The following is a 21,283-nucleotide window of genomic DNA, read 5'->3' as shown; positions in this document are numbered from 1 at the left end:
AAGGCTACACCAAAATGTGGGAGGGGGAGATGGAAGGACCCTGGGGCAAACTTTCCCATACGGTAAGTGCCATGGGTTCACCCAAGCAGTGCGGACAGGGCCTCTGTTCTTAAATTGTATAGTTAAGAAGAACGGTTTAAAAATCCCCACCCATGTGACTAACAACCTCCATGTCTGTCGCTGGCTCTGCCGCCCTGGAACATTGTGGGTGTGGAAAGGCAGGGAGGTCCTGCTCTGATCTCCCAGTTCAGCAGCTGTTAGACACTGATACACAGCAGTCCTTGAGCTGGGCCTAAAACGCCCCGTGGAGGCTGGGAGTCCAGCCCCACTGCAGCCTGGCGCATGGAGGAGCGTGTCCGTTTGCAAGGGTTAAAACAGACAGAAGTGCGTCTGGCTCCTGCGTGTTTTCTGTGACTGAGGTGGAGGGAAGCCCCCCTCCCCTGGAGAAGGGGTGTGCGGTACGAGGGTGGGGTGAGCCCACCTCCCCTCCCCTGGAGAAGGGGTGTGCGGTACGGGGGTGGGGTGAGCCCACCTCCCCTCCCCTGGAGAAGGGGTGTGCGGTACGGGGGTGGGGTGAGCCCACCTCCCCTCCCCTGCAGAAGGGGTGTGCGGTACGGGGGTGGGGTGAGCCCACCTCCCCTCCCCTGGAGAAGGGGTGTGCGGTACGGGGGTGGGGTGAGCCCACCTCCCCTCCCCTGGAGAAGGGGTGTGCGGTACGGGGGTGGGGTGAGCCCACCTCCCCTCCCCTGGAGAAGGGGTGTGCGGTACAGGGGTGGGGTGAGCCCACCTCCCCTCCCCTCCCCTCCCCTAGAGAAGGGGGTGTGCGGTACAGGGGTGCGGATCTCTCTAGGGCTGGGCCACGTCAGCACATGGCGAGGAACAACGAAGGAAGGGATGTGAGAACGGGGGTGGGCAGCAGCAGCCAGGCCACGGGGGGCACTAGGAACCCTGGGGACTGGGGGTGGTAGAGTGGAGTGGGGCATGAGGGGGTCTAGGAGGGGGGGGCTGATAGGGGAGCCCCGCTGCCCAGGGGGAGGGATAGGGCCGGGGGTCCCCGGGCGAACCCCAGAGGGGAGGGGGGATGGGGCCGGGGGTCCAGGGGGGAGCCCCGCTGCCATGTGTGGGAGGGGCGGGGATGAGGCCGGGGGTCTAGGGGGGGAGGGGCGGGGGTCCACGGGCGAGCCCCGGAAGGGGGGTCCACGGGCGAACCCCAGAGGGGGAGGGGCGGGGATGGGGGTCCAGGGGCGAGCCCCCGGGGGAAGGGGAGGGGGTCCCGGGGAATCCCGGCCTGGCTCGGAGCTGCAGCCCCTCCCCAGCGCGAGGCTTTGCCCGGTGACGCGCGGCCGACTCGGCCAATGGCGCGCACGGGGCCGGGCTTGCTGCGGTGACGTCGCTGCCGCGGCTCAGCCAATGGTGGGCGCGGGGCGGGGGAGCGAGCCGGGAGTGTCGGAATGCGGCGGCCGCGGGCCCAGGTGGGGGATCGGGGCCGGCTGCGCCCGGGGGCTGCGGCTGCTGGGGAGTGGGGGCTTGTGGGGTGAGAAGGGGCTGGGGCCTGTGTGGGGTCGGGGAGTGGGGCGGGGGCTGTGTGGGGCTGGCCATAGGGAGTGGGGGCTGTGTGTGGGTAGGGAGTGGGGCAGGGTGTGGGGCTGTGGAGGTGCTATGGAGCTGTGTGGTGGGGGGCCATAGGGAGTGGGGGCTGTGTGTGGGTAGGGAGTGGGGCTAGGTAGCAGGGTGTGGGGATGTGGGAGTGCTAGGGGGCTGTGTGGGGTTGGCCATAGGGAGTGGGGCAGGGGGCTAGGGTGTGGGGCTGTGGAGGTGCTAGGGAGCTGTGTGGTGGGGGGCCATAGGGAGTGGGGGCTGAGTGGGGTTGGGAGTGGGGCAGGGGCTGTGTGGGGGCTAGGGGTCAGGGTGGTGGGGGCAGGGCCACCCGGGGGGGGCAAGTGGGGCAATTTGCCCCAGGCCCCGCAGGGGCCCCGCGAGCCCCGGCCCGGCGGCGGTCCGGGTCTTCGGCGCCGGGTCCTTCAGTGCCGCCAAAGACCCGGACCGCGGCCGGGTGAGTACAAGCGCCGCATTCCCCCCAAGCCCCCTGAATCCTCTGGGTGGTGGGCCATAGGGAGTGAGGCAGGGGATGTGTGGGGGCTAGGGGGCAGGGCAGGGGGTTGTGTGGTGCTGGCCATAGGGAGTGGGGGCTGTGTGTGGGTTGGGAGTGGGGCAGGGGGCTGTGTGTGGGTTAGGGGGCAGAGTGGAGGGCTGTGGGGACGCTAGGGGGCTGTGTGGTGGTGGGCCATAGGGAGTGGGGGCTGTGTGTGGGTTGGGAGTGGGGCAGGTGGATGTGTGGGAGTTAAGGGGTCAGGGCAGGGGACTGTGTTGGGGTGAGGAGTGAGGCGTGGAGGGTTGTGTGGAGCTCCAGGCAGGTGTAACTTGGGGACAGTCAGAGGTACTGGAATTGGGGCTACTGCCGCACCCCCTGGCTTGAAGTGGTTTCCATCACATCCAGGGTTTACAGTTTGGTTTGATGGCTCTCAGCCCCCCCATTGTACAGATTGTTCCTGCACCCCTGGGGACAGTGGTTCCTGTAGTGTAGTTGGAGTGTGGCGAGAGGGTGAGGCCTGCTTGTCTGTGTGGGTGTGGGGCGGGAGAGAGGGGGACTAAGGAGGAGGCTGAAGTTCCTCTGTGTAGATCCCTCTCTCCTCCAGTGCACCCCAGTGGGCAGAGTGGAAACATCGTGACAGGCTCGGCTTTGCTTCCTCCTCTTCCAGATTTATAAAATCAATGTGCTGACTGAGTCACTCGTCGCCTCCCTCCAGGGCCCGGCGACTTATTTAGGGGTCTTACCCAGTGCTGTGTCAGGGGGCTGAGTAGAGGAGGGTGAGCTTTCCTCTCCCTTAGCAGAGGATGTTGGGGAAGCTGAACAAAAATGTGGGAAGGAGGGTGGCTGAGGGACAAAGAACGATGGTTTTGGGGTTATAGCACTGGACTAGGACTCACGAGATGTGGGTTTAATTCCTGGTTCTGCCACAGACTCTTGCTGGGACAGTCTCTTGCTATGTGTCTGTACAGCACCTACCACAATGGGGCTCTGCCAGTAGCTTCTAGGGGCTACTGTAATAATCTGCTAGACTGAAATATCTTCCCACAAGCAGTGGGGGGGGGGGGGGGCACTGAATCATAACCCTGGAGAGCAGACTGCAGGGATCAGTCCTGCCTTGGCTGGGTGCGAATGAACCAGAAATAGATGCAACGTAAGAGCAGGGCTCATCCATCTCTTGTATCCGTTCGCGTGCCAGTTTAGAGCAGGTGCCGCTGTGTCACGCAGGGGTTCTGTTGCTCATCCCACGGCGCTGGAATGTCTGTGGCTGACTGGGGCATGACAATTCTCTCCTGTTTCCCTTGTCTCCTTCCAGGGTTGAACCGAGCTGTCTGGCTCTCTGAAGGGTGGGCCGGGCTCTTTTTGGTCTGACAGCCATGTCCACCTTCAGGCAGGAGAATGTGGAGGACCATTATGAGATGGGAGAAGAGCTGGGCAGGTGAGTGTGCTAACTAGGGCGCATGCTCTGCTGCGGGTGGTGCCGTCTGCTGGCCATAAAGCCAAGAGCCTGACCGCTTATAGTCATTAAATAAACCCATGGCATTTCTTTTGCTGATTCCATTTCTGGTCACTACACCCCGTCTCCATGTTCCCACCCTGCGTGTTCCATCCGGTGTGGGATTCTCTACCACTTGCTGTTTTCAAGTTCTGCTGTGTCTTTCTGCAGAGCCAGCTCTGTTGCAGTGGTGGGTTAATATAATAATAATGTTTATATCCCTTATCTACCTCCCAGGGGTGGGTCGGGGGAGGCTTAATTAATATTTAAAACTTGAGCTGGTTGGGAATTTTTTAACACCACTTTGTTTTGGCCAGACAATGTTGATTCACTGAAACAAACTTTTCATGGGAATGGGCCAGTTTTGATTATGCTTTAGTTGGGAAGGTTTCTCAGGTTCAGGGTGGAGTTTCAACGGAGCGCCAGCCAGCCAGCCTGATGGGGGTGGGAGTGGGGGGAGGTCTCAATCTCTCCTGCTGGCGTTGTTCCAGTTTGTATAAATAATATTCATTGGGCCAATCAGAGAGACCATATGGTGACAGGCTCTTATACGAGGGCCAAGCATTTTTGTTCACAATTCACTCCTTTTTTAGTGGAGCTGTGACTCTTTTCCCCATAAGCTCACATCATGTCCCTGTTTGGCTGGGTCTGCCCTGCCTCGAAGAGATCACTGTGGCTTGCTTAGCATTCTTCATCGGTGTCTCAGTCGCTCTGCATGTTTGGGGCACGTTCCTGCTATGAATCATCTTTGCCTCTCGGCAGAAGCTCGGCTGTCTTTAGAACACTGGAAGAGGAGACTGTTGTGTTGCACGCAAACTGGACTTACACACTGGTTTTGCAGCCAATGTGAATATCTTAGCTGCGCTCCATGTCTTAGCGGAAACAGAAACTCTCCCCAAGTTTTTGGTTTTGTTGATTGAGCTACTGTTTATTGTAGCAGTGTCCAAAAGTCCCACTTGGCGGAGGCCTTTGCTCCAGGTGCTATACAAACCCATAGGAAGATGAGGCCCCTGTTCCAAAGGGCTTATGGTCTAACACCGTGATAGTCAGACAGAGACTTCTGAGCCGCAAGTGGCTCCTTAATGTGTCTCCTGCGGCTCTTTGCAGCATATGATATTAAAACGCTGTGTGATTGAATTATTAACCAATCAGGGTGCTTTTACTATGTTATTAACCAGTTGTAGTTGCTAAGATAATTCTTGGTCAGTCATTTTGCTGTGAGAATAATATATCCAAATAGGAAATGAAACAATGAATTCACCCGACTGTTTCTCTTTTGGGTAACGCTGATGGCTAATTTGACTCATGAACCACTGAGGTCTGCGCATCACTGGAGTGTTGGTGTTTGACTGTGTAGGGGAATGCTTGCTTGTAAACAGTAAAATAAAAGTGGAAAAATCCTTTGTTGGGAACATTTCTGATGATTTTAGGCTTCTTAGAAAACCTTTCCCCACCAGATTAAACTTCTGAATCAGATTAAAGTTGCTGGTGTCCCTTGAAGAAGTCTGCATTCCAAGTCTGAACCGTAGAAACAGAGTTAAAGTGGTTCAGGTGTAGCAAGCCCAGGAAATTCTGATCTGTCTGTGTGTGTGAGAACGGCGTTTAAGTTTGGCATTAGACTTCGGCATCTAAACCTAGCTGGTGATTGCATGTTGTTTAAACCAGAGACACCATGGCAGTGTTAGATGTTTTTTGGACTGCCTTCAGCATCCTCCGCTGCTAGCTAAGGCGTGTTGTGTATCGGAATATAGCTCGGGAGTTCCTTAGGGACACTGTTTTCCTTTTGAGTGCTGTAACCGCACAGGTGGCCCTGTTGGTGTTTAAATAAGAATGGCGCTCGTTAGAACCCTGCACCGGCTCAAAGCGTTTTCCAAGCAATCCTCCCTCCGCGCCTGTAAGGTGGACAGGCCAGGAGTGTTACCTGGGCAGTGGTATTGTGCGGGGCTTTGTGGGTCTGGCCCATGCTGCAGTGCATAAGTGCGTCCTTCTGTTTACTTTGAGATGGTCATCTGTCTTCTCCATTGCCGAGAAGGTGTGTGGGCATAAGTGCCGCCAGTTCTTCGGGTGAGTTCTTTCAGAGGCTGTTAAGGTTACGTTCCTGGGCCTCTTACCCTTTAGTTGGATTCTCTTTTCAAGTCTGCTGGACCAACCTGCGGCTGCTGCAGTTCTGCCTTCTTGGGATGGGGACGAAAGTTTGTTTCATGGGTTCCTCTAATCCCTGGGCTCCCCAGCCCCTGGGGGAAGGAGTTTTGTGTCACCAACCTCTCCAGCTGAGCAAGGAGCGGCATGGATTCCCCTTGCTCCCTGCTGGTCAGGCAGCTGGAAGGTTGATGACTGTGGCAGTGAAGAGAGATGGATGCAGGGGGGACGCAAGATTTTTAAAGGAGGCAAGTGGCTCCCCCTTCCTCTGTGCTTTGGGTTTGACTAATGTGCTCATAAAGGGGTGAGCAGCTTAAAATGAGTGTGCCTATCGATCCCCTGGATTCCTTCTCCAGGGAGCACTAGGGCTTTGCTCTGGCGGTACCTCTCCTTTGCTGTGTGACTGTTTCATCACTTCTCTGTCCCGACAAGGGGTGACCTCCTTATTTCTGCATTTCCTAGAAGACATTGGTTTGTTAGACACTTCACACTTCATAGCCCACTTCTTCCTCCCCTGCGCAGCGCACTCTAATCCAGCCAGGCTGCTGGATTTTGCTGGTGGGAGTTAAGAGGCTCTTGGTCTGGGAAGCCTTTAGCGTTTGATCAGCTCTGACTGTTTCCTGTCCAAGCACAAGCCTTATATGGAAAGTTCAGGCCTGGCAGGCGCCAGCCAATGAAGCAAGCCTTGATGTCACTGTTTAAAAATGTAAATAACCCTGTTGGAGGCTGAGATGCTGGCTGTGTGTGTGTGGGGGGTGGGGTAGGGTGACCAGATGTCCCTATTTTATAGGGACAGTCCTGATATTTGGGGCTTTGTCTTTATATCGGCGCCTATTACCCCCCCACCGCCAGTCCCGATTTTTCACACTTGCTATCTGGTCACCCTGAAGCAGGGGCAGTTAATTTTGATCCTCCCAGGAAGAGGAAGAAATGCACTTAAATCTGGGCGTGTAACTTCCAGAGGCGGCATGGTTTTGTGGGTCTGGATTCCCTGGGTTCTGTTTTTTTGACTCTGTCGCCAACCCCCTGCGTGTCCGTAACGTAACCTCTCAGAGCCTCAATTTTCCTGCTTGTAAAATGGGGGCGTCGCTGACATAGACCATGGGGAGGGGGAGCACGTGTTCTAAATTAGTATTCACAAAGCACTTGCAAATCTAAAGAGCTCTGTGAGCGCCGAGCATTGCTGTCTGGGTCAGTTGCACAGGCGTGCTTCTCCCCAAATGCGCCTCACGGTGAAATTGACATCTCGGGGTGCTCCACAATGGTGGTTGGAACTCTTCAGCCGCTGGATTCGTGGATCTGAAGGCCGGAAGGGACCATTGTGATCATCAGGCCACGGGAACTGCCTGATTCCAGCACTGAGCCCTGTATCTTGTGGTTATGTATCAGCAGGATATTGCACAAATGTCTAAGCAGCATAATCACGCTGTTGCCACGATATGCTTCCTGATACCTGGGTAGATGAATACGTTTCAAGGAAGGGCTAGAGATCTGTTTGAATCAGAACAGCATCTGCAGTGACGTACTTGGGATAAAACCAGCATGAGCCATCAATCCAAATGCTCTAGGACAGGAGTAGGCAAACTACGGACTGGGGGGGCCGCATCCTCTCAAGCTCCTGCCTCCCTCCCCGCGTGTGCCGTGGCTCTGCGTGGCTCCCGGAAGCAGCGGCATGTCCCCCCCTCTGCTTCCTATGTGTAGGGGTGGCAAAGGGGCTCTGCATGCTGCCCCTGCCCCAAGTGCCACGCCCACAGCTCCTATTGATGGAACCGTGGCCAATGGGAGCTGCAGGGGCGGCGCCTGCAGGCGGGGCAGGGCGCAGAGCCACCTGGCTGCGCCTCCGTGTAGGAGCCAGAGGGGGAACATGCCATTGCTTCCGGGAGCAACTTGAGGCAAGCGCCGCCCTGAGCCTGCACCCCCGACTCCCTTCCGCTCCCCAACTCTCTGTCCCAGCCCTGATCCCTCTCCCCTTCTCCAAACCCCTCGGTACCAACCCGGAGCACCCTCCTGCACCTCCAACCCTTCATCCCCAGCCCCGATCCAGAGCTCACACCCCAGCCGGAGCCATCACCCCCTCCCTCCCTGCATCCCAACCCCCAATTTCGTGAGCAGTCATGGCCCACCACACAATTTCCATACCCAGATGTGGCCCTTGGGCTTTGCTCACCCTTGCTCTAGGATGTTAACTGAACTCTATCTGCAGCCAGGAGGGGAAGTCTCTTCCTTCCTTCTCTCATCCTACCCAGCACAGTGGCATGTAGCGGCGGTATCGGTTTATTCCAATCCTGCCTCTGATGCATCCCAGACTGACAACCACAGGGGATGAGCTGGGCTATTGATCTGTCCTGGCTTGGCAGCAATTCGGTCTGTTTGTATGCCCCAGGCGGTTGAAGTGTGCTCTCCAAGAAAGGGGCTTTTATTCTGCTTGGTGCTCAGCTTTCAGTGTCCATGATACCCCAATCCCTCAGTCGGCCAAGTGGTGCATGGAGAAGGCAGACGGTTAGACCTAGAGTCGAGTGGAAGGGCTTTACCTGCTGCCCGTGGAAGTACTGTGGCTCCCAGCGGGTTTGTAAGGAGTTGCACCCTTCTCAGTAAGGAAACGCACCAATGGGAGGTCTCTTTAGACTCCGAGCAACGCAGGCTGTAGCTACCCCGACTCCTCCAGGCAGGTGCCAATGAGGAGACATCTTATTAACTGATGCGTCCTTTTTCCCCCCGTGCAGCGGCCAGTTCGCCATCGTGCGGAAGTGCCGGGAGAAGAAAAGCGGCCTGGAGTATGCGGCCAAGTTCATCAAGAAGCGGCGCCTGTCGTCCAGCCGGCGGGGCGTGAGCCGGGAGGAGATCGAGAGGGAGGTGGACATCCTGCGGGAGATCCAGCACCCCAACATCATCACGCTCCACGACATCTTCGAGAACAAGACGGACGTGGTGCTGATCCTGGAGCTGGTCTCGGGGGGCGAGCTCTTTGACTTCCTGGCCGAGAAGGAGTCCCTGACGGAGGAAGAGGCCACACAGTTCCTCAAACAGATCCTGGATGGGGTCCACTACTTGCATTCTAAGCGCATAGCGCACTTCGACCTGAAGGTAATTTTCGGCCTATGTTGCCCAGGGCCCTGGCCTGCTAGACGCAGCGGAGTCAAGGTATGGGCAGACCCGTTGACTGTGAGGCCGGCTCCATCTTGTGCGGTGATCTCATTAGATCTTCTCGGCTCAATGAGATCAAAGCTGGTGGATACCGGGTGGCAGATCTCCAAGGGCTGCTGCGGGAAGCCGTTCGTGGTCCAGTAGTTGGCGCTCCTTTTTCTTGGGTGTGGTGTGGTGCTGCGAGGGATAAATGAGGTGCTTTTAGCTCTCACTTGAAACCTGATTGCTTGGTCTGTCTCCACTTCCCAAGCCCTCTGAACCTGAACATACAGGCTGAATTCTGCTCTCGTTTGCACTGGTGCCAATCCATTTACTCGGGGGGCTGGTCCACACTAACCCCCAGTTCGAACTAAGATACGCAACTTCAGCTACGTGAATAACGTAGCTGAAGTCGAAGTACCTTAGTTTGAATTACAAAGTACTTACCGCGGGTCCACACGCGGCAGGCAGGCTCCCCCGTCGACTCCGCATACTCCTTTCGCGGAGCAGGAGTACCGGCGTCGACGGCAAGCACTTCCGGGATCGATTTATCGCGTCTAGACAAGACGCAATAAATTGATCCCAGAAGATCGATTGCTTACCGCCGAACCCGGAGGGAAGTATAGACGTACCCTGGGTGTTTGCTTGCATGTCCTTGATCAGACTCCGGCCTGTCGCTTTGGAGTCAAACCAAAGCGCGTAAGCACAGATGCAAAGGACCGAATCCAGATCAGACACCCTGTGCTTCACGTAGGCAGGTGAAGCTGGGAGAGGCGGTGAAGGGCTCTTGAGAGACAGTAAACACAACCACAGTAGCGAAATACACACAGCGCTTGCGTAAAGCCACTGAACTGAAGCTTCTCCTTGGCATTCTGGGTGGATGTTTGAAATAGCCACGTCGAAATGGTCCCATACCAGCGCTGCTTAGTCTTTACTTCCTGACGCGTGCATTTCTAACTCCTCTTGGCAGCGGCTGCGGGAGAGCGAGCTGGAATCTCTGCTGTTTCACAAGGCAGCATCAAAGCAGTTGTCAGTGGCGCGCTAACCACAGGGTCTCCGTTACTGATGCGGCAGGAAGGAACCCGGCTTGCCTTTCAGATCCCAGGCAGAGTCTGCAGGGCTGGCAGCTTGGAAAGCCGGGTTCTGAGCAGAGATGACTGACTATGCTAAAAAATTAATTTTGATCCGAGCTAGGTTGATTTACAGCTGTGGGGGTTCATGTCCGTGCTATGCCCCCTCTGTTGGCTGTCACGCACTTAGCAGGAGCACTTCCACTGACTTAACTATGTGGAGCACTGACCGCTGGAGCCCCACCCCTGCCCTGGGGCTGACAACCTGAGCTCTCGGCCGGAGCCCCCAGCCCCGCCATGTGGGGCTCTCGGCCGGAGCCCCCAGCCCCGCCATGTGGGGCTCTCGGCCGGAGCCCCCAGCCCTGCCATCAACGTAAGCTGCCTTACGTTGACCTAACTCTGTAGTATACAGTTAGACGAAGCCTGGGAAGCGGGGGGAAGGAGGATAGGGAATCACAGGATGTCTCTTTCCAGTATAGACTTGCACTCAAAGGTACAGGGATCTTAGTGAGTGTTGCTGGAAGCCAATATGAAAAAGCCCTGCGGCTTTTGCTTCTCTCCAGCCCGAGAACATCATGCTGCTGGACAAGAACGTGCCAAACCCCCGCATCAAACTCATCGACTTCGGCATCGCTCACAAAATCGAAGCGGGGACTGAGTTCAAAAACATCTTTGGGACCCCGGAGTTTGTAGGTAAGAGGGAAGTGGGGCGGTGGCAGCTGTGTGTCCTGGAGGCTTGTTTGAATCTGGGAAAGATGCCCTGTGACTTTGCAGTGAAGGAGAGCTGGGGGAGGGTGGAAGCCGTATTCCTGCATGGTGCCCCTGTGTATCAGAGCCCACAACAGCCTCCCTTCGCTCGATCAGTTGTGTATCCAGGACCTCCCTGAGTCTGAGGAAGCCGCCAGTGCAGCCCTGGACTGGGTGAGATTTGGGTACCCTTGCTACAACTCTTCGACGTCCCCAGGAGAAAAGTATCCCCAAAGCTCTGGCTAAGTCCAGTTGCGTGAGGGTTTGAGTCGTTGCACGAGATGCCCAATGCTGCTTGCAATGGATTCTCCCTGCGGCATAACTCAAACTCTCTCTCTCTCTCTCTCTCTCCTTCTAAAGCCCCTGAAATAGTGAACTACGAGCCCCTGGGGCTGGAGGCTGACATGTGGTGAGTATGCCATGACTCTCCATCATAACCACAGGCCTGTTGTAGAACAGCTGCTGATGTGGGTGGTTTCGGCCCAGTTCTTAGTGGGCAGGTGTTTGCACCCTCTCTGTGGTAGACACCAGCTGGCAGCTTCCTGATAAAGGCCAAGAATTAAATGCACCTGGGGACTGAACTGTCGTCTTGTTTCTGGAGCGGAGTCCCTCTAAGCCAGGGTTGAGGGGTGCTGGGCTGGTTGGGCAGTGTGAGGGAAGCGGCCCATACCAGCTCATACGCTAGCCAGCGTACCCATGTGCTATCTTGGCCCATACACTAGCTTGCAGTGCTAATATGCATGTGGCACGTTCTTGTAGGTAAATAGGTTGCTTCAGTCTGCGGGGCTGTCCGCCTGGCACTGGCAATCAGCCAGGGAGGAGGGAGTTCTGCATCCGTGGGGCTTGTTTCTGTCCCTTGGTTGTCTCCGGTAGGCAGGCAGTGTTCTGGCTGGGGTCTGCTGACCCCATTGCTGTCTGCTCAGTGTCATAGAATCATAGAATCTCAGGGTTGGAAGGGCCCTCAGGAGGTCATCTAGTCCAACCCCCTGCTCAAAGCAGTACCAATCCCCAACTAAATCATCCCAGCCAAGGCTTTGTCAAGCCTGACCATCTAATTCCCTCCTCTTATATCTTTTTGTCCCTCACTCCTGTTCCTGTGTTTCATCTGTTGTTTCCTGGTTCTGTGGTACCCCTCTCACTGAAGGGGGCAGGCCTTTAATTCCTGGTGGGCCCCAGCAATCTGACTTTCAGACAGGCTGGTCTCTTTGAATGCTGCTAAATCTAGCTCTGGGGTGGGGGGGTGTTGGGTATGGGGGCCAGGGCTCGGGATACGCCTGTAATCGCTGAAGGCTGAGTGGGATTTGGATGACTTGCACATCCTGGAAGCTTCTAATGAAATAACCCAACCCGGGATTCCCTGACCTGAGCTTTGATCCTTAACTCGGGCAGCTCCGAGACGTGAACAGGGAACCTTGTCCTAGACCTAGAAAGCGTCTGTGCTCGGGGAAAGCTGGCTGCAGGGTGGACCGATCTGTCACGAACATGTGCCCTCCGCTGGAAAATCTAGAAGACTTAAGGCTGGAGTGAGGAAAGACCTGACTAAAAACTGATCTACAATGCAGTGATCTTATGTCCTCTCCTTCTCTCCTAGGAGCATCGGGGTCATCACATACATTCTGTGAGTATAAGGACAATTATTCTTCTCCCTGGATAAGAATATGTTCTTCTGTGCTTGAGGAGACAGTGTTGTCAAGGGCTGGGATTCAGGAGTCCTGGGTCCTACTCCTAGCTCTGCCACTGAGTCACTGCCTGACGTGGGGCAAGTCCTTTCCCCCCCCACCTCTGTGACCCAGGTCAGGGGAACCGAAGTAATGTTAGTGCTGGTGTTTGGGAGTGAGCGGCAGGGCTTGACGCTGTTAGCACAGAGCGGTGTCTGATGGTAACTGTCTGATCTCGCCGTGCAGTCTCAGTGGTGCCTCTCCGTTCTTGGGCGAAACGAAGCAGGAGACCCTGACGAATATCTCCGCCGTGAACTACGACTTCGACGAGGAGTATTTCAGCAACACCAGCGAGCTGGCCAAGGACTTCATCCGGCGCCTGCTCGTCAAAGATCCCAAGTACGAGACCAGTCGGTTGAAACGAACCGCGGGGAGCGAGGCGTGGGGACGGTCTGCTGGGTGCCCAGCACTGCCCCCTGCCAGCAGCCTCCAAAAGCCCCCAGCCTCCCTCTTGCTGCCGTGGTGCAGTGGAAGAGCTTGGCTAACTATGTCTTAGACCATAAGTCAGCCAGAAGTGCTGTTTTCTCACGTCCGTAGCCTCGGACAGCTCTTCTTATCTGCCGTCAACAGGGTCCAGTCTCGCACAATATCCTCAAAGCAAAAATATCTGCCGCTCCAGGTGTGCGGGTTTAATGGGAGCCGTTGGCCTGGCTCTCGTCTCTCCCGGACGATAGTCTGTTACCAGACTGCCGTTGCAGTATCTCTGGAAGCCAGCTCCTCTCTAACGGGGATCCTGCACTTAGCAGAGAAGCTAGCTCGCCTGGGGCAGCGGTTGGGTCCGCAAGGCAGGAAGGCAAATAATTACAGTACGTCGTGTGTCGGGTCAGCTGATTTGACGGCTGGCGCTTGGTGGGATTAAAGCAGAGGCTGAGAAGAACTGGTCCAGCTCTCTGCGTGCGGGTTTCATCTGAAAACTAGTGACCCAAGTGGGCCAAAAGCTCGGTCCAGCTGCTGTAGTCTAATGCCCAGACCTAATGTCATTGCAGGAAGCGGATGACAATTGCCCAGAGCCTGGAGCATCCCTGGATTAAGGTAAAAAAATCCATAAATTCTTGTGGCCTGGCTCTGTTTCCCAAAGATACCGAACAGCCCAACTCCCCCGGATGGGAACAGCGTGCACTCAGCCCCTCTGGAGAATCCGGCATCTAAAAATTGCTCTTTAAATTGCACTTGGTATCCCCCTTTAAGCAAGAGGTGGTTGCTTCTCACTCACTCCGCCAGCCTGGAGAGGTCTAGCAGCTGTGATGACTTGGTCTAGAGGGAGCTGATTCCTCACCAACCTTGAAGCAGGGGTGGGGACAAAACAATCTGGAATTCTCTACAGTCAGGGGGGTGGGGGACCGGTGGCCATGTCTCCATCAATATTGGCTTGCACCGTGGAGGTAGGGGAACTACACTGCGTGTGGGCTGGCTCTGAACCATGCACAAAGCGTATGGTGTGAATGCAACTGCCGGGTTTGCTGTTGGCCTGCACTGCTACAGACTAGGGACCGAGTGGCTAGGCAGCAGTTCTGCAGAAAAGGACCTAAGGGTTACAGTGGATGAGAAGCTGGATATGAGTCGACAGTGTGCCCTTGTTGCCAAGAAGGCTAATGGCATTTTGGGCTGTATTAGTAGGAGCATTGAGGTGAGGCCTCACCTGGAGTACTGTGTCCAGTTTTGGGCCCCACGCTACAAGAAGGATGTGGAAAAATTGGAAAGAGTCCAGCAGAGGGCAACAAAAATGATTAGGGGGCTGGAGCACATGACTTATGAGGAGAGGCTGAGGGAACTGGGATTATTTAGTCTGCAGAAGAGAAGTGATGGGGGATTTGATAGTTGCTTTCAGCGACCTGAAAGGGGGTTCCAAAGAGGATGGATCTAGACTGTTCTCAGTGGTACCAGATGACAGAGCAATGGTCTCAAGTTGCAGTGGGGGAGGTCTAGGTTGGATATTAGGAAAAAACTTTTTCACTAGGAGGGCGGTGAAGCACTGGAATGGGTTCCCTAGGGAGGTGATGGAATCTCCTTCCTTATTGGTTTTTAAGGTCAGGCTTGACAAAGCCCTGTCTGGGATGCTTTAGTTGGGGTCGGCCCTGCTTTGAGCAGGGGGTTCGACTAGATGACCTCCTGAGGTCCCTTCCAACCCTGAGATTCTAGGATTTTATGAAATGCACAGCCTGGGGGTGGGAGGGGAGAATCATTGACCCTGGACGGTACCCGAGAGCTGAGTTTTCCCTTCTCCTCCTTGCAGGTGATCAAGAGGAGAAACGTCCGCAACGAAGACAACGGCAAGAAGCCGGAGAGGCGGCGTCTCAAGACCACTCGGCTCAAGGAGTACACCATCAAGTCCCACTCCAGCATGCCCCCCAACAACACCTACATCAACTTCGAGCGCTTCTCCAAGGTGCTGGAGGAGGTGGCTGCCGCTGAGGAGAGCCTCCGGGAGATGGAGAGGAACAAGAAGTCCTTCCGGGAGGACATCGAAGCCTTGCGCTCCATCTACGAGGAGAAGGAGTCCTGGTACAAGGAGGAGAATGAGAGCATCCGCCAAGACCTGCGCCAGATCCAGCAGGAGCTGCAGAAGACAGAGGCCCTGAAAAAGCAGACCCAGGAGGAGACCAAGAGCACCCTGCTGGTGGCCAACGGGCTCAAGCGGCGCTACCGGAAACTGGAGAACCGCTATGAGGCTCTGGCCAAGCAGGTGGCCTCGGAGATGAAGTTCGTGCAGGAGCTGGTGTGGTCAATGGAGCAGGAGAAGCTGCAGGGTGGAGAGGGGGACTGCAGCATCCGCTAGCCTTCATCCTCTGAGCTTGTGGGGCTGGGGAGGAGGACCCGGTGGTGGGGAGAATACCTTTGCCATGGCCGGTATGGGGGAGACACCCAATCTGTGCCCACTTGAGCGTCATCTATTCACTAGGAGCCCGAGAGGCTCGGCCTTAATGGCATAAAACCGGAGTAGACTGCAGCAGCGTTTAGTATGCAGGTATGACAGCCTGGACACTGCAACTCCCATCATGCAATGCTTCTGATCCAAACTGTAGTCTGCTGAGCCCACTGCATGCTGGGACCTGTAGTCTTCCCCCCAATTGCCCCACCATATTAAAGTAGAAGGCTGCCCTATTTATGGGCTGGTCTCCGGCCAGCCCCCTGTTTTGAGGGTATATTGGCAATGGCCGCTTTTAATTACTTGCGAGTGGGCCCAGTCCTTGTCCAAGGACTTGGGCTGTTTTTTACTCTGAAATTAATGAAATCACTTGCTGATCGTTCTTAATGTTCCATCTCTTTCCCGCTGCCTCTGACCACCAGCAGTGAAGCTGTGACTTGTCTTCTAACTCCCTGCAGCCATGGCTGCGACCATCCTGACCTGGGTACTGTAGCTGCTTGGACTTCTAGAGCATCCTGGCAGCGGGAGCTGCTCTTGCAAGTTCATAAGGCTCTTGCCTGTCTGGGGAGAGAGACCAGCAGGTGTTCCCAGATAAACTAGTTCCGTAGGGCAGAGCTGAGCGGCTCAGGGGGGGCCCTTGATCTGTGCATTGATAGCTCCTGACACGTTTGGAGAGCAAAGAGCCAAACCCTTTGGAAAAGGCTTCTAACTGGCCAGTCCGTAACCTGGCTGTCAAGCTCTCCTGACCTGGGCAACTTGTCTTAGCCAACCTCCTTAGCCGGCTCGCACAGGGGCGGCCTGTCTGTACTCTCGCCGGTAGAATCTCTCTCGCCGATTTGCAGGCTCCTCGAGAGCTGTTGCCTCAGCGGCGTGACCTTCCTTCCTTCCTTCTCGGCAACTGCCTTTGTCCCTCAGCGCCCCCAGTGCCGCTTTATCCCCTGGTGTGAGGGGAGGGCTTTAATTTCTTTCTAAACTCTCCAAGCCACTCTGCTGTTGGAAATACGTTTTCTTACCGTTCTGGGCGGTAGCTATAACCTGTGGGGCTTGGGCTTGCTTTAGGGCTGCCGGGCACCGTTCCCAGCCGCAAAGGATGCTCTGGAACGCTAGGGCGTCCTCTCCGTGATCCTTGCCCTCTCCCAGGGTTTCATTTGCACCTCACTCGATCCTGGCCACGGAAGAGACTGGCGGAGCAGTCCTGAGCCAGTGCTGGGTTGTAGAATTGGAGAGTTGAATCGTTTTTCCCCCTAATGAGGGCAGGGTTTGGCCTTCTCCTGCCACGCTTCCTCCCTGCTGGCCTCCATATCAAAGACCCCGCTTTATTCGAGGCAGGAGAGCACTGGGAGTCTAGGATCTTGAACCCAAGCAGGTGTCTTCCCAAGATACGCTGGGTGTGCTGCAGCTCTGATGGCCGCAGGGGCTGCCATGAACATACCTGCCCATGTCAACTCCCCGTGCCTGGTCTCCTTTTCTGCACCTCCTGGCCTGGATGTTCCTCCGGAGCCATCTTGGCTGGGGTTGGTCCTGCTGCTTCTTGGAGCCTTTTCCACCTGTCAATTGCTCGTTGTCTCCTGAAGCAGCTGGATACCTCCCGACTTCAGTCTCTGCCTGTCGCGTGGCTTCTGTTTTCCCTCTGCTTGGTGCCTCTCAGCCCTGAGCCCGCGTAGGAGTTCGTGCTGCCTCTTTTCTGACAACCTCTTTCTTCTTTGTACAATAGCTTCCATGACACTGGGATTCCTAGAGGTGAGAAAGATCAACTAGCAGGCCCATGGAGTTGGCTAACGCAATGCGGGTCCTTCCTTGCTGTCTCTTCTGCCTCTTCCCTGATTCTTTTCTCACACATGTTACAGGCTGCCTGGCATCGTGCCCAGTACTCAGGAGTGGATTTGCTGGCCGCAGCAGGGCCATAAGGGTCTCTCCTGACTCCTGCTCCTTATACTGCGTGTTCCTCACCGCTGCTGGTCACCCACCAGATCTTCAATTTCTCTCCTGCCCTAGTGGCCTGATTCAATGTTTGGCCCTCTAGGGCCGAATTCCCTTGCACGTTTCTCCCCCGCCCTCTCCTTATGTTCGTCACGTGCAGAAGCCGCTTGTCCGTGCTTGTCCCTTTTCTCCCCTACCCCTGCCCCACCTTTGGGCGTTGACTGGCCTCTGTGCACTTCCCATCTCCCTGCATGTTGCCAGCATGCGCCAAATCAAGGCCTGCGGTCTATGGTGCTTGATTTGTTGCTTCCCTTTAGTTATTCCCTCCACGCCTTCCAACCAGGAACCCGAGAGTGCTTTGCAGACACCAGCTGAACCTCAGTTGACCCGTGTATGTTTCTAGAGGCGAACTGAATCGCACAGTCAAGTCACTAACCTATGGGAACAGAACCCAGGAGTCCTGCCTTCCATCCCCATCTCGACCCACTAGCCAATCCTCTTGCCTGCAAGCTAAACCACATTTCTACCTCCACCATCCATGTCTGGTTACGGCTGTTCTGTGGCCTGTTACCCAGGCAGTTTAACTTTGTGTTTCATCTTCAGTAAAACGTTCGCTGCCCCCTTGCTGCATTGTACCGACAGCTGCTTTGATAGTTCAAGGCAACTGTTTGAGTCTTTAGTGTACCTTGAATTTCAGTTTCCCTAACTTTGACCCTTACAGCCATGTGCTGTCTTCAACTCCAGGTCCAATCAGTTTCCTTTCTTGTCTTCCCTCCCGTCCGTTCTAGCCTGGGGTTTGCTCTATACAATCACGCAGTGCAGGAAAGAGTCTATGTGCAGACTGGCAGTCGTGGGGGAAGAAACCGTCTATCAAGCTGGAAAACAATAATCCGGCTGCAAACGTGGCATGTGCAGCTTGTTTGGTCTCTTCTAGTCTGTGGACTCTAGCGTCAGGAGGAGAAGAATGCAAAGAATGCCCTGGATTTTCCTGGCTTTCCTGCTAACTCTTCGTCATTGATCCCTCCGGGGAGGAAGCAGTGAGAAATTCGTTGCTTTACGGCTCATGCCTCCACGTTGAAAAGCCAAGCAGGCTAGTGGCTGTGTTGCTTGAGAATCCCTTTTCAGCTGGTCTCTCTAACCCCCTGCTTTCTTCCATGTCTGTCTCGTCCTCTAAGCAATCTATGACCAAAGACTTTGAATCTCACGGGGGCCCAATCCTTGCCCTTGCCAGATACACTCCAGTCCTGTCGATTTCACTGGGAATAAAGGATTGCTTGGCACTTCCCAGGATCAGGTCCCACGTCTGCAGGGAGCGTAACTTCTACTCTGCGCTCATGGCAGGCTACGTTCCCCCGGCGGTTGGGGTTCAGGGCTGGGATGCTGCCAGGCTGTATCCTGGGTGCGGTCGGATGTGACAGCAGTTACACTTAGAAATCTCTCGAACGTTCTCTTCACCCAGCTTAAGGATTTGGGCTCCAGACTGTAAAATGAAAGAGCAGGAAAATGCCTCGTGGAGAATATTGTTGTTGTCTCTTCCTCCGCAGAGGCAATGTTTGATGCACTTATCCCATTCAGATTGTATTCCCCTTTTCTCCTGTGCCATAGCTCCAAAGGCCATGGATTCGAAAGGCAGCCCCGTGCCTGCGTAAGGTGCAGCATTGAGGGCTGTCACGTAACTCTTGAACCCACCTCAGAGATGAAATAGACCCGTGCGTTTGTGCCAATCAGAGTCAAAAGCACCATTGCATGTGCCGTAACCCAGCACCCAACTTCCGTAATGAAGTGGACGCCGGCCAGAACGCGCTTTCAGGCGAACTTGTTCCAGTGACACAGAAATGTCTGTGTAAAATGAGGGAGGGGCCTGGACTGGTTCATCTCTGGATACATAGTGGATCAGGGAAACCAGATACTCAACCAAGAGATGTTGGTTGCCAAGCCTGTATCAGATCTGCAGAAAACACGTGTTTTCCTGGCTTCTTCCCGGCCTGTGATGTGTGATCTCCAAGTGTCCTTTCTGTACTTATGTGCTGTGTGTTCTGAGGGGTTGGAGGAGGGAACCTTGCAGCCACTCCTGTATGTTCCTGGTTTTTGAATACCTTTATCCCTGGTGTTGGAGAAAGCAGATGCCGGTGCGGGATTAAATAGATGAGGGGAGGCAGGTGTGAACGACCAGGTGAGATGTGAGGTTTGTCCACGGGCTGGTCTCGAGCTGCTTGGATGAGTTGGGAGCCCCCAGTGTGCCTGAGTGTATTGCACTGTGGCAATCCTTGGCGGTCCTTGAGCAAGGACCAGCATCTCTTCCCGTCCAGGGAAAGTCTTTAGTCAGTCCCTGCTGTCAGCAGGTGTCAACCCAACTCAGGGCCTTGAGGAGGGAGAAGAGCATGGGCTGGATCTTGGAGAATCCCGATGCTTGTCATGAACATGATAGTGGGGCGGATAGAAACTCCTGTGTGAGAGCCACTAGTCACTGGGACCCCTGGCCCCTTCCCAGAGGAAGTCTCCACTCTGCCTAGGGGTCCCCAAAGGAAAGGCTGAGAGAAGTCTCTGGGGAACAGCAACTCTGCCATTGCTTGGGGCAGGGAGTTGATTGGTTTGTATCAGAACCTAGGGTTGAAAGGCAGATGGTGCCTGTAGCGCGGTGCCTGAACCGAGTGTTGGAAGGAGAGTTGTTGTACAGCACAGCAGCAATAACGCGCAGCCAATCAGTGTTCAACTTTGCCTGAAGGCAGTCGGGGGTTGGCCAATCACTGACTCTCAGTGTAGACAGGGGCTGAGCCTTCTCGGTTCACCCACATGGCTGTCTGGGCTCCTGGGTCGTGTTGCTCTGTGCCATGCCCTGCTGCCTGTGTAGCAGGGAGATGTATTAACCTTGGGCTAGGTCCACTTTTAGTAGGAAGGAGTGACCCCATGTACTCCTCTGCTCTGGGACACTCACAATCCAGTACCAATAGGTTATACCAGCCTGTCTTTATTTTAAAGGAATAAAGATTTCTGTATCAACAGGCTGTGGTGTGGGCTTGTGTTCTGCCATGGGTGGGAGGAACCTGGCTTTAGGGAAGGGGAAGATAGCGTCACCTGGGAGAACTTATATTGGTAAACTCTCTATGCCTCTCGCCTCCAAGGTGCTGGTTCGAATCTGGCCAGAGGAGAGCGTCAGCTAAGCTGCTTAACGGTAGCTCGGCATTAGGGTGCCCTGCATAGAGTCCAATTCTTTGCATCCATGTGGTTGCAAACCCACCCCCCTTCCCATGCTCCATGGGGCCAGGCCCTGCTCTGTGGCAAAACACAGGCCTTTCTTCTCCATGGGCGGGTGACTGGTTATCTTTCATGCGCTAAATTCATACCATTTGAAACACCTCAGCTGGATTCCCTGTGGCAGGAGCTCTCTGCACTTCAATGCAATTCCCTAGGCAGGCTCTGTACTTTGCCGGTTGAGTTAAAGGGGTCGGTGTCCTTCTCCCTGGCACTGATCTAACAGGAAAACAAACCTCCTGCTGCTCGGCCAGTGTAATGACCTAAGCACCTGTGATCCTCTCTCTCTAGGAGCGTCCCGTGTAGGATAACAACCTACTCATGTGCCCATGCAGAGAAAACTGCCCTTGGTGCTGGAGCTCCTGGTTTCACTCCCCGGGCGGCAGTTCCTGCCGCCATTTCTTTTGCCAGCCCCGAAGCAGGGAGCGGGCAGCCTGCAGGACCCACAGCAGCTGAAAACGTTCGTCGGCTGCATGAGCGATGCTCATGTGGGAGTGCTAAGAGGGGAAACACCCCTTCATACCTACCTGTGTGTGAGATCGAGTTCCCCCCCCTCCACGCTGCCCCTAGATCATCACCATTTATACACTCTGCCTTTGCTTGCCTCATGTCCTTTATTGAGTGGAGGCAGCCAGGGTGCTGTCAAAGCCCTACCTGGCAGAGGAGTTTGAAAAAGGGAGCGGGGGAGTCGCTTACTCCACGCTCCTCTACCCTTGGCATGCAGGTGGGTTCTGAGAGTAGTGGGGCCTGTCGAGGTGTTAGGTGCCTATGAGATGGGGGGGCTGTGCCCTAGGCAGGGGGAGAGCTTTAGGCATATGAGATTGGGGGGGGAGGGGAGTGGTTTGAGCAATGGCCTGTTAAACC

General features: G+C 55.3%; 1 protein-coding gene across 2 annotated transcripts; it reads left to right on the top strand.

Moving 5' to 3' along the window:
- Nucleotides 1–1,328: 1,328 nt before the first annotated feature.
- On the top strand, nucleotides 1,329–20,167 carry DAPK3 (death associated protein kinase 3). Of its 2 annotated transcripts, none has more exons than XM_065578240.1 (9): nucleotides 1,329–1,472; nucleotides 3,405–3,527; nucleotides 8,447–8,807; nucleotides 10,480–10,609; nucleotides 11,024–11,072; nucleotides 12,255–12,281; nucleotides 12,568–12,720; nucleotides 13,368–13,413; nucleotides 14,615–20,167. In XM_065578240.1, exons 2-9 carry the CDS (start codon nucleotides 3,466–3,468, stop codon nucleotides 15,155–15,157), a joined length of 1,371 nt encoding a protein of 456 aa, XP_065434312.1. In that variant the 5' UTR covers nucleotides 1,329–1,472; nucleotides 3,405–3,465; the 3' UTR covers nucleotides 15,158–20,167. The 2 variants fall into 2 exon arrangements, with proteins under 2 accessions (XP_065434312.1, XP_065434313.1); XM_065578241.1 differs by having other exon boundaries at nucleotides 1,434–1,534.
- Nucleotides 20,168–21,283: the final 1,116 nt, after the last annotated feature.

The sequence above is a fragment of the Chrysemys picta genome, chromosome 25 (genome assembly GCF_011386835.1).
Source record: "Chrysemys picta bellii isolate R12L10 chromosome 25, ASM1138683v2, whole genome shotgun sequence".
Taxonomy (NCBI): domain Eukaryota; kingdom Metazoa; phylum Chordata; order Testudines; family Emydidae; genus Chrysemys; species Chrysemys picta.
This window is presented reverse-complemented; position numbering and strand designations above follow the sequence as displayed.